Genomic DNA, 13,327 nt, shown 5'->3' on the forward strand with positions numbered 1-13,327 from the left:
TCCCCTACACCATGAGCTTTTATTTTCTGCAATAACCTTTGATGTGGACCTTATCACGTGCCTTCTGGAAATCCAAGTACAGTACATTCCCCATTATCCACAACACATTGCTTCTTCAAAGAACTCTAATAAATTGGTTAAACATTATTTCCCATTCATGAAACCATGTTGACTCTGCCTGATTACCTTGAATTTTTCTAAGTGCCCTGCTGTAACGTCTTTAATAAAAGCTAACATTTTCACTATGACAGATGTTAAGCTAACTGGCCTGCAGTTTCCTGCTTTCTGACTCCTTCCTTTTTGAATAAAGGAGTTACATTTGTTTTCAAAATCATGACGGGTCTTGACAGAGTAGATAGAGAGAAACTCTTCCCACTGGCGGAGGGATCGAGAACCAGATTTAAGGTGATTGGCAAAAGAACTAAAGTCAACGTGAGAAAACATTTTTAACATAGCAAGGGGTTAGGATCTGGAATACACTGCCTGACAGTATGGTGGAAGCAGATTCAATTGTGGCTTTCGGAAGAGAATTGGATAAGCAACTGAAGACAAAAACTTTGCGGGCATACGGGGAAAGGGCAGGGGAGTGGGACTAACGTAAGTGCTCTTGCAGAGAACCACTGTGGACTCAATGGGTCGAATGGCCTCCTTCTGTGCTGTAACCATTCTATGATTCTATCAGAATGCCTGCTTATCTGGCTGTCAGTACTGGGGAAGTTGACATTATTGACGGCCCTGGCAAACATTCCATCACTAATCTGCTTCATGCATTTATGTGCAGCCAACTGGGAGATCCTGGATAGGTCTCTGGTCGTGCCCTGAAAGGATCAGAAGGCAAAAAAGTTGATGGCACTGTGAATTTTCATAGCCACTGGCAATTCGCAACCACCAGGATAGGGTGGGAAAGGTGGAGTTCATTTAGAAGTTTAGCCCTGATCTTATTGAATGATAGAGTAGGTTTGTGGGGCCATATGTCCTACTCCTGCTCATGTTTTAATCAAGCCCAGCAGGGAACACGTCTTCCTCTATGAGGCTGCAGTTGCCTGTTGTGACAACCTCAGCTTCTAGAAGGACTGGTCTTCCGAGAGGTCAAGGAAATTGAGCCTCAGTCCATAAACCCTGTGTTGTTGGTAGTGTGCCCTGCAAACTCGGCCCCTCTCCTGTGCAGGTGCTGATCCCACCCCAGCATGTTGTCGCTGCTGATCTTCCTCTTCTGATGTGCTGTCAAACACCTACAATGCACCTTTCACCCTAATCTTGTCAGCTTGAAAGCCTCCAAAAAAGGTTAAGAAAAGCCAAACAGCCAAACATTCACCAAAAGGAACTCAGGCAACAAATGCCACAAGTGAGGTTTTATTCAAATTGGGCACTAGCAAGTTTAAATACCACCTGAACTGTAGCTTAATCTTGCCTCAGTTTCACTGGTCAGTTTCCTGAGCCCCATACAACCTGTGCTGCACAATTTAAATTTAGAGCAAAGTTAAAATCAATTTCCGAAGACCTGATTAATGTCTCGTAAAGATGTTACTTGCAATAACAACTAAATCACCCGCAATAATTAAAACCTTGACTTCAGCTCGCAGGTTTCTTGCGGCATCCAAATGGGCTCTCTTTCAACCCAATAGTTGGCATGTTGGAGCCGGGCTGCAGTCATGCTCAATTTTTCTGACTAAGTAGATCTCCAACATCCAACTCCAAAATTATGACCTATATTTAAAAGTTCTGTCTAATTTTAAAACAAATTCATGACCCATTTCTACACGCCATTTTCTTACCAAGCAGGCAGTCAGACAGGCGAGCTGCTGCTCTGCCGCTGACAGGAAGGTGGAATATGTGAACTTGCCTTCCAGTCATTTCACCCTTCTCATGGGGAAGTACACCACCCATAATTAAAACAGAAAATGCTGGAAACACCCACAGGCCAGGCAGTAGCTGTGGAGAGAGCAACCGGGTTCAAGTTTCAGGTAGACAAACTTTCATCAGAACTGAGGTTATTGACCTGAGAGGTGAATGCTCCTTTTCTCCCTCCAGAGATGCTGCTGGACTTGCTGAGTGTTTCCAGCATTTTCTGTTCTTAATTTCAGATTTCCAGCTTTTGTTTAAGGACTTCGCCCACTTCAGGACGCTCACAGTGACATGTGGTGCTTGCTATATTTGGAGCCGATACAGAACTTTGTCCTACCATTCTACGAATAAAGCACTAAAACACATCACTCGCCTGCACGAGGATACACCTGTCTTAATGGAGACAAGCTGAAAGCCTTTAACTATATTTTCACCGATACCAAATGGAGTTTTCAGTATGTCTAAATGAAGCTTGAAAATCCCTTTCCTAAAATCTGAAAGTCTGAATGCACTTTTGGGCATCAACTATTCAGTGGGACCATTCCCCCTCTCCCAATTAATAATTATTCCAACACGGCATTCATTTTGGATTCAAGCCCCACTTGAGAGATTTCAGCATAAGATCTAGGCTGATACTCCAGTATGGTGCTGAGAATTTGCTGCAGAGTCAGTGGTGCTGTCTTTGTGGTGAGCCATTAAACAGGGGCTCAATCTGCCCCCTCAGGTTGCCTTAAAAGATTCCTTGCCACTTTTCAGAGAACAGCAATGGAGTTAGGGAGTTCTCCCCAGTGTTCTGGCCAATATTTATCCCTCAATCAACATCACCAAAACAGATTATTTGGCCATTAACCTTGTTGCTGTTTGGGGGGTCTTTGCTGTGCATATATGGCTGTCATGGTTCCCTATATAACAGTAACTACATTTGAAGAGTACTTCATTGGCGATAAAGCAGTTTGAAATACCCTGACGTTGAGTAAAAGGCGAAATAAATACTAGTTTTTTTTTTTTAACATCCCCTGCTCCCTAGACCCAACTGCAGAGGAATCACGCCCCATGGAAATATTTGATCATCTCTGACCTTAATGTTAACCCATTGCTTAGCCATTTTCTTTTTGAAGACATGAATCAAAAGCATCTGTTCCACATAACCAGTACTTTGGGAGGAAAACAGGTTACTAATCTCTAGTTTGGAGATTGGAGATTGGATAATTTTGAACCTGTGTTCTCTAGTTCCGTGCTCAGTTTATGTCAAACGGCCTGCTTTAATGAGATATAAAATGAGATGTATGATTAGATGAAATCTAATCATAGCCAGAAAATCAGTTGCAATCAATGATTCTTTGCTCGCTGCCACACTGTTACCTCTGGTGTCCCTCAAGGATCTAGCCTTGGCCTGGTTCTATTTCTCATCTAGATGCTGCCCCATGGCGACATCATCCGAAAAATAGAGTTTAGTTTTCACGTGTATGCTGACGATACCCAGCTCTACTTCACCACCATCTTTCTCGACTCCTCCACTGTTGCAAAATTAGCGGATCGCTTATCTGACATCCAGTACTGGAGGAGCAGCAATTTCCTCTTATTCAATATTGGGAAGACCGAAGCCATTGTTTTTGCCCCCCCCGTCAACGTTCCCACTAAGCTGCGAGGGTGCGCTGCACTTTGAAAGGTACTACGCAGACCTTCTGCGATAAATAACACGTGAGTAGACACGCAAAAACATTTAAAGGGGCCACACAGAACAACTAAATTTTAAAAAGGAACACTGGCCCCTGCTGCAAGCTCCATTAGCTAGCTACCGACCTCACCCCACTCCCTGGCAACCGACAGAGAATAAACCAGACTGTTCGCAACCTTGATGTCACATTCCAATCACATATCGACGCCATCACTAAGACCGCCTATTTCCACCTCTAACATCACACAATTTTGCCCTGCCTCAGCTCAGCAGTTGTTGAAACCCTTATGCATTCCTTTGTTATCTCTAGACTTGACTATTCCAATACATTACTAGATAGCCTCCCAAAATCTATCCTCCATAAGCTTGAGGTCCTCCAAAACTATGCTGCCCATTTCCTTACTTGCACCAAGTCCCGTTAACCTATCAGCCCTGTGCTCATTGACCTATATTGGCTCCCAGGAAAGCAACATCTTGATTTTAAAATCCCTCCACGGCCTCACCTGCTCCTACCTCTATAATCTGTTCCAGCCCCACAATCCTCATATCTGCACTCATCTAATTCTGGCCTCTTGAGCATCACCATATTAATTGCTCCACCATTGGTGGCTGCGCCTTCAGCTGCCTAGGTCCTAAGCTCTGGAATTCCCTCCATAAACGACCCTGTGTCTTTACCTCTCTCTCTTCTTTAAGAAGCTCCTTAAACCTACTTTTTAGACCAAGCTTTTGGCCATCTATCCTAATATTGCCTGATGTGGCTCGGTGTCTAATTTTGCTTTATAGATCTCCTGTGAAGCGCTTTGGGATGATCTATTACTTTAAAAGTGCTACAAATAAATATAAATTGTTGTTAGATTGTTAAAAGTTTAGATTAAAAATGGAGGGTGGTGTCATGTGGTGGAAGAGTACTTTGAGGCACTATTGCAAGGGGACATCCCGTGAGAGTGCTTCTAGGATGGGAAAAAAACATGCTCACAAATCTAGCCACCAGCTTCAGATTGCCATTAGAAGGCACTCTTCTCACCTCTTGGCCAGCCTATACAGCACCAGTTTTGAGAAAATAACTTAAAAGGCAAAAAGAACTGTCATATTTAATAATAAATGAAACAAAAGGAGCAGCAGCGAGGGGGGGTTGGGGAAATGGTTGCCTTTGAAGCTGGTAACATTATTCATTAGATTCATATTAAACACATAAAAGAGAATGAGTTCATTAGCAAAGAGCAGATTACAACCACACCTGGATTTTGCAGTCACATTTTAATATATAGGATATATTTTATATATAAATATATATATACACCCATCAGCTAGCTGGAAACACTTCCTATTCTGCTGCAAATAAAATAAAACAAATTATCTTGGCTTATTGTTCCCACACAGGCTTTTAGTGCAATGTGCAGCCTTGAATTCATGGACTTTCAAGTACCAAGGTGAAATCCCTTTGCCATGTTTGCCTTTTATTGCTTTCTTTGTTACATGATTAATACGCTATCGCAGTTTGATACATTAACCCTATGTACTGCAAGAATGACATTTATTGATAGCCACATAAAATTTCCCTCCCATCAATATGCTCCCCTCATGTGAAATTAGTTGCTCACACAGAGATGCAATTCCACAGGTCCTGACAGCATCTCAATACCTGCACCAGAGTCAGCTTAGACAGCAATTATGCGCAAGCTATTTCACTGTGAAAGCATCACATTATTCTGAACAAAACAGGGCAAGATTACTAAAAGGCAACTTAAGGACTGATGTCAATGAGCTTTTGTTCAGAGGGTTGATGAGCACTTGCAATGGACTTCCAGGTAGGGTAAAGGTGATGGAAATGTTGGAACAATTTAAGAAATTAATTGAATGCTGTGATGAGTGAACTGTGGGTTTTTCTTGATAGATGAACCAAGACTGACTATATTGCCTTCCTCGTCTTGTAATCTGACACACACACACACAATCACAGCATTCCTACTGGCGTTTCAAAGCAGATCTCATCATGATCATTGCAACTGCAGTGATGAAAATCAAATCTTCTACACACACTACCCAATACTATATCAGAGGTACTGTATGCTGAAAACTGTCTTGTGTATCTTGTCAGGACTGGTTTCATATAATCAGCGAATTCTGGCAGTTTTGCCAGCAAATTTCTTCTATCATGTCAGTGAACATGTGAGGGTATTCTCCAGTGAGCATATATTGTAATTAGACTTGTTAACATTGCAGGGGTTTTTAGTGTGGCATCAAGTGGTACTGGGTATTTTTTGGACCCAGGTTAATATCTTGTTTTATGACTTGTTCATCTACCCCACACTACCTTGAGGATGTTTAAAGCTGCTGCAAAACACAAGTTGATTTTTTTTGCACCTTAAGATTAAATCACGTAAGCAAATAACAAATAGTAATCCTATCTCAGAGGTTTAACGTTCAAATACTAAATACTTCTCGTACCATCAGATTCACCTCCATCTGCTCAAGAGCAAATTAGGGATGTGTAATAAACGCTGGCCTTGCCAGCAATGCTCACATCCCACGAACAAATTTTTTAAAAAACCTCTTCAGTTTATATGTTCTAATGCACAGCCTAATTAGATTATTGCAGAAAATAGTTAAACAACACTAAAACAACTCAAAAAGATGCAATACTTCAATCAGATCGCTGATTGCAGATCAGAAGTAGAAAACCAGATTGGAAGACACAGCTTCGCTTCTGTAGGGAGAAACAATGTGAAACAGATTTTGACCAAATGTGGTGAATGTTGTTCATTTCTTTAAAAGTTGCATAAATATCTGGTTAGGCACAGGTTTACAGGCTGTGAGGATTTATTAATGTAGATGGCTGAATGCCTCATGAAGAACAATATTCCCTGTACTACTTGGGCCATAGAATATTATCTCTGGATTGCATTTGGTCATAGGTAGAGTATAGATTATGATACTGTATTCTTATTTTTTTCCCACATCAGGGAGAAATCCCACACAGTTTAATCCACTTGAAAGTTCTTCGAATTCTTCACCTCTCAGGATGGTGTAGGTTGCTTATGGTCTACTGGAAGGAGCTTTTACTATCCATACTTCATTCTTTGTGCATGATACCGATGCTCCTTGCATTTTTTTACAATTATTCATTCATGGGATGTGGGAGTCACTGGCAAGGCCAACATTTATTGTCCATCCCTAATTTCCCTCGAGAATGTTACCCTACACCAAACTCAAGAAATTGGAAACCATCTGTGAAGCGCAAAGATGGTAGTTTCAAATCTTCATCCCCAGCTTGGCTCGAGTTTTGAAAAGGCTTTAGGGTGGTTTATGCTTCCCTTGAAGGGTTTAGGTTGCTGACCAAGCGTAAATTAATGGGCCGCAAACCGAAAAAAGGCCTGGCTTTTCCATTCACTTGTTAGTGTGAATCTCCATAAATCATGTTGGAACTATTATAAAAGCAAAATACTGCGGATGCTGGAAATTTGAAACAAAAGAAGGGTCACTGACCCGAAACGTTAACTCTGCTTCTCTTTCCACAGATGCTGCCAGACCTGCTGAGTGATTCCAGCATTTCTTGTTTTTGTTGGAACTATTAAACTGCTGCAAAACTATCGTAAATTACATTTGGTTTGTTCAATCTCTTACCCGGTTATACTAGACTGTAAATTTAGATCAGATTAACAAAGATGCATTTGGTGCAGGTTTTTGTACAGTTTACAAAAATGAGTCTTCTATGGTTACCTGTTCTCAAGTCCCCCTCTACAGGCATATTCCCATTCAGTTTCAGTGGGCAGTCGTTTCCCTGCCCAGGTACAGTATGCCACTGCGTTGTTCCAAGAGATATGCACAACTGGGTGATCCATCCTGAGACACAACAAAACACATTAATCCAGATAATCACATGCAGTATTCCAACACAGTGAGTGGTGACTACAATATATTATGAGCCATTACTAGCTAACATTCCAGCTAAACGGTTAGTCCTCAGACATCAGATCAAGTACTGTAGTGACTATCCTACTGGACCAGTAATCCAGAGGCCTGGATTAATAACCCAGAAAATGTGAGTTCAAATTCCACACCGGAAGTTTGAGATTTAAAAAATTCAGGTTAAAAAAACATGATCTTGAGATAAAAATCTGGTTTCAGTAAAAGCCACCATGAAGCTAGCAGATTATTATAAAAACCCAATTGATTGATTTGATATCTTTTAGGGTAGGAAACCTGTTGCTCTTACCCAATTTGGCCTACATGTGACTCCAGTCCCACAGCAACGTGGCTGACTCAACTGCCCTCTGAAAGGGCCCATGCCAGCTACTTAATTTATAGCAAACTGCTACACCAATCCTTGGGCAGGGAGGGTCTGGTGGCTCAGGGGTTGATAGTCATAAAGAGATACAGCACTGAAACAGGCCCTTTGGTCCACTGAGTCTGTGCTGACCATCAACCACCCATTTATACTAATCCCACATTAATCCCATATTTCCTACCACATCCCCAACTTTCCTCAATTCTCCAGATAGGTCTGATGGCAGGGGAGAAGATCAGCTTGGTGGGCCAGGGAGAAACACTCCTGCTGCTGCTTGTCCACAAGCAGCGCTGGAAAGGCATTTCCCTTTCCAGCATTGCTGTTCTTGTATCCCTTGCAGCAGTTTGGCTGTGCTCTCCCATCCTACCTCCGTTATACCCAGAAATGGGCAGGGATGAGATCTAAAATATTTTTACAGCTCAAGGTCATCCAAAACTCTGCTGCCCATGTCCTAACGTGCACCAAGTCCTGTTCCTTTGCTTGCTGGCCTCATTGCCTCCTGATTAAGCAACATCTCGATTCTTAAAATTCTTATTTTCAAAACCCTCCTTATAACCTCCTCCAGCCCTACAACGCTCAGAGATAGCTGCACTCCTTCAATTCTGGCCTCTTGCACATCCCCGATTTTAACTGTTTCCCCCATTGGTGGCCATGCCTTCAGCTGCTAAGGCCCTAAGCTCTAGAATTTCCTCCCTAAACCTATAAAATGCTCTTATAAAATGCTCTTGAAAGCCTATCACTGTGACCAAGCTACTGGTCATCTGTCCCAATATCTCCTTATGACTGGATAGTTCCGATAGCTGGCTTGGAGTCGTTGGGCTGAATGGCCTCCTTCTATGCCGTAAATGACTCTGTGACTATCGCACGCAACCCCAACTCACTTGCTTTTGGGGGTTAAAATTACAGAGTGTCTGCAGTTATTCAACTGGAGAAGGTCTCATAGCAGTGTCAGATTTGTTCCTAACACAGCATTCACACAAAAAAAACATAGGAACCCTGAATGATTTTCCACATTCTTAGCCCAAAGACACTGGAGGCCAACAGAGTGACCTTGACTTCATCGAGCTTGAATCAACCAACTCAGCATGGACTGTAGATGAAATGTTGGACCTCCTTGCTTTATACCTTTACTTGAGCTAAGTGGAAATCCTACTAAAACAATTAAAGCATTTTTTCTGGACCTGACCTTATACAAAGTTAGCTTCCATTTATGTCATAAAAGCATGTTACGGGTTGGGGGCTTCATACAGCAACTGTGGACTTCACTGGAACCTTAATTCTCATTAAAAACGAATCAAAGCAACTCAGTACATTTCTATGAGCGAGCACAGAGGATTAAAACATTGCATTTAAAAGGAACAGAATTAGGTCCATTATTAACTGCAGAGAAAATGAATAATTAAATAATGGAAATTATTTTACTGTTGTGTGGTTTCTCTTTGCAAGTGATTAATTAATCTTGAAGAACTCAACGTTTGTAGATTACCAGCCATAAATGCATATGGATCTCAGTACATGCATTGTTGGAACAAACCCAAAGTCTTTAGGCAAAGAAATGCTAATGGATTTTCAGACAATTATTACTGCCCACAGATAGCAAGGTGGATGGACAGAGATAGAAAAAGACCTAATCTAACTGCAGCCAATTGCAAATATGCTGTGCATATTTTTCTACAGGATATAAATAACCCACAGGGTATATTCCCAAATAAGATGCATCAGCCACATTAAGAGATGGCTGATTGTCAGCCAGCTGTGATTTTCCTGTATGTAAGCAGAAAAATCAGTAGGGAAGGGGTCAAGAATTAAGACAAACACAGAAACAACCAATTGCATAAGTCCAGATGTTCCATTCCAACCAGCAATGGAAAACTGTGGATCTCGACTCAGTTTACAATAATTCAGCCATACACTAAGTACAGGTGAAGGCTTCAAATGCACAAATGCTTCACCTTCTCTCGAGCATTTTCAAATTTTTGTGGCTTACTATAAACATGGCGGAGACCAAAAAAAAAGTGCAATTTTTAAATGCTTGCTGTTTCTGCAGATCTCTTTTTATGGATTGCAATGTCCCTGTGAATAGTTGGTGTTAAAGACCAGCTCAGGTATAAAATTGAAACCCGACCACAGTCAACCCAAACCTGACCCGGGCCAGAGTCCTTCAATTTTTTTTTGCGCCCAAGCCGACCCGAATATTGCAATAAATTTAATGGTATCAAACATGTTATTGTGCTCTACCTTGTCCAAATAGTAATACTTGTGATCCTGTTCATCTGTTCCGGCAGCAGGCTATTCCTGCGAATGGAGCTGTGGGGAATCATGGGTGAGCCTGATCTCGTGAGTTCTTGGAGGCAGCATGTCCAGCCTGACCGACCCCGAATGCTGGACTCGGAATATCGACCCGACCCAAGCCCGAGACATATAGTAGAGTCTAGTCGGGTTCGGGACGGGTAGCCAGGCTTTAGTTTGGGTTCTTTTTTAATGTAAAAAAAAACCTTCATGGTTCTGAAGCTAAATGAAAAACTTCCTACTTATTCACAGGACAGATACAAGAGAAAAATAACAATTGGCTGACAATGGGTGGACATCAAAGCCCAACATTGTAACATCTTCCTGTGTAAAGAAGTTCCAATCCAAGCGTGACTTTTAAACAGGCGAGAATACTCACTGATTTAAATTGCTAAGAGTAACGACATTCGATTCACTGCCAGGTCTTTCTGACAGACAGCAAATTATTTTCAGGAGTCAGATCATGCAAAATATACATCGAGCGCTTTCTTTAGAATGAGTTACTGAATCACTGATTAAATGAGCTGGACACAAATTTGCCAAGTGCCTATTTTAATCCGCAGTTTACAGAACAATTTCTTGGCAAACACTTTATGTATGTAACAGGATTTAAATATATTTTCAACCCTCTTGTGGCCCCTGCAACTTTTGGACTTCTGACAATTCCCCTGCTGTGGTTTCAAACTGCCTATACAAAAAAAAAATTCTAATGTGCATTTCCATGCTTATGCATACTGCAGGACTTCTGGTGATTATGAGATTTTTAAAATTAATTCGTAAAACAGAAGCATATAGAATTCCTAGCTCAGCACAGTGCAACAACCACAACTTGTGAAATCATTTTCAACCTCACGCTCTCTCCCCTCTTCGCCAGAGCTGTGAGCGGTGCAAATAATGCATTAGACTTGTTAAACGTGCGGTGCGCTTATGTTAAAGTATATCTGATACCACCACAGCTTTTGAGAGTACACTTTCTTTGTAGCTTTTCCAGAATCACTGCGTGTCCAGTTGAATGCTTTTTACAGGACAGAATATGTTGATTGAAAACAAATATTACATTGTTTGAAAACTGGCACAGTACTTTGTTTCCCTGCCGCCCCTCCCCCCACCCCACTTCCCCACCTGCCAACTAAACAGGGCTCAACTCGGCTCTGATTTTCACAAATTTAAGAACAAACCAGCAATGTTAATCGGGGAACTATCATTACCTGAGATGGAGAATGGGTGTGGGAGGGAGCCAGCCAGAGGGCAAGGCTGGTGAACTACAAGTGTGATCTAAAAATCTCCGCCAAGCACTTTTCCCACTTTTTGAAATTGCATTATATTTTCAACACATAAGTGCAAATGAAAAAGCAATATTTCAGATGTTGCGAACACTTTTGCTTCCGAGTTACCTCTTAGTAATGTTGGAGTCAGGACCTTCGGGATGTTTCCAACTGGCTGCTTTGACAGGGAGCCACCATGGAGCTGCTGCAACCTAGAACAAGAGAAGAAGCCATCTTGGGTTTAAAATCATGCAGCAGAATTAAAGACGTTATTGGTCCTTCTCAAGAGATAAAAGCCTGCCCAAGAGTGCCAAGAAAATATTTGAAAATCTGTATAAAGACATTTTTGTACCTCTACTTTCTCATCTTTCGCTGTAGGAAGAGGTATTTGCAACAAAAGCTCTCCAGTTAGATGCAAATGGTGCACAGACGTCATTGTTTTCTTCACAGTTTCTGAAGGTAGAATTTGCTTTAACTGGCTGGATACTAGCATTAGAACACTATTCTAATCTCATGTCGATTGGGTGGCACAGTGGTCCAGTGCCACTGATCTGAATTTGAATCCAACCCAAGCTATTTGGATTATCACAGACTTGTATTATTTTTTTCTCCTCGGATTAAAAAAGTGTGCGCGCCTTTAAGATTGTTAAAAACAGTGCACCTTTAAAGGGAGGAGAACATTCTGGAGACAGTGTCACAGCTGTGTTTTTGTTACCATGGGCAACAGCAATAGAGAGAGGGGTCACATAGCATGTGTCCATTTTGACTGTGTGGGGAACAGGCAGAGACCAGCTGGAAGCAGTGAGTTCTGAGAGGCTTTTCCAGCGAGGCAATCTGAAGAAAGAAGTTGTTTTACTCTCCCTCAAGAAAAATTCTACAAAGCTACAAGCCAAGTTAATTCCGAGCAGGGAAGAAAAGCTTTTCTTTTTCAACAAATTATTTGTATTGCAGTGCTCATCGTTGAAAGAACGGTTTAATGCTACTGCAGCTGAACTGTTTGAATTGACTATCAAAAACAGAGTACTTTCATCAAATCTGGATTAACACTTCGAGTGAACTTTGATTATCTTCACATCAGAAGGCCTCACTCACTGGGAATGTAAAACACAAAAACGTAGTTATTTATTTTATTCTTGACAGACAGCTAATCTTAAAAACTACACTTTAAAAAAACAATTAATTGTTATTTTTGGATGTGTGTGTGTGTGTGTGAATGCGGGAGTTAGATTAAATTAAGAAGTTATAAGGTCTTAGTGTTTAAGATTTTTAAAAAAATAAACAGTTAATTTTTTGTTGTCTGAAGATACCTGGTTTGGTCTGCTTCATTCTGGGGATTCTCAAGTGTTTAATTTGGCTGTTTTTTTCCGATTTGGTGAAAGCTTAATAATATGCTGCGACCTGTGGAATGACAGGACTGAATTAACACTGCGTTGCTCCCGCCACAGTCGTAACAGGATGAAGGTGTTGCCTCTCTTGGTTCTGTGTTTAATGAGTTTGGAATACCTCAGCAAAAACTTATCTCCAACTCATACTCCAAGAAAAATACTTAGCTCCATCAAAAATACATTTTAAAAATAACTTTAGGAAGCAATGGAATGGGAAGACACATGCTTATGTCTGGAATCTGACAAGAATTCATTATCATAACCTAGTCAATTGCAGGAGATATCGAAAGATAACCAGATAGATGGAGAAAATGCTCGAAGCCATGCAGGGGAAGGATCTGAAGGAAAGAAAACAAAAACAATTAAACTGAAGGGTATAGGAAGAATGTTTTTGAATGGTTACTTTAAAAAAAACATGTAAATTTCTGAAGTAAACACAAGTGTTTTATGCCGATTTAGAAATAGAAAGACTTGCATTTATATAGTGCTGGGTTACCACTGAGTCATGACAAAAATCTTTAAATATTTAGTATTCAAACAAGAATAATTGAAAATGTTCATACATAATGAACAATTC

General features: G+C 41.0%; 1 protein-coding gene across 3 annotated transcripts in view; it reads right to left on the reverse strand.

The window, feature by feature from the left end:
* The window catches only part of sumf1 (sulfatase modifying factor 1), a 157,495-nt gene that overhangs the window by 104,601 nt on the left and 39,567 nt on the right, over window positions 1-13,327 (reverse strand). For all 3 annotated transcript variants that reach the window (XM_068051463.1, XM_068051462.1, XM_068051464.1), the window contains 2 exons: window positions 11,495-11,577; window positions 7,244-7,366 (listed from right to left, as the gene is read on the reverse strand). In XM_068051463.1, the coding sequence (XP_067907564.1) occupies window positions 7,244-7,366; window positions 11,495-11,577 (206 nt within the window). The remainder of the gene's footprint in view (window positions 1-7,243; window positions 7,367-11,494; window positions 11,578-13,327) is intronic.

Source organism: Heterodontus francisci, chromosome 19 (genome assembly GCF_036365525.1).
Source record: "Heterodontus francisci isolate sHetFra1 chromosome 19, sHetFra1.hap1, whole genome shotgun sequence".
Classification (NCBI taxonomy): domain Eukaryota; kingdom Metazoa; phylum Chordata; class Chondrichthyes; order Heterodontiformes; family Heterodontidae; genus Heterodontus; species Heterodontus francisci.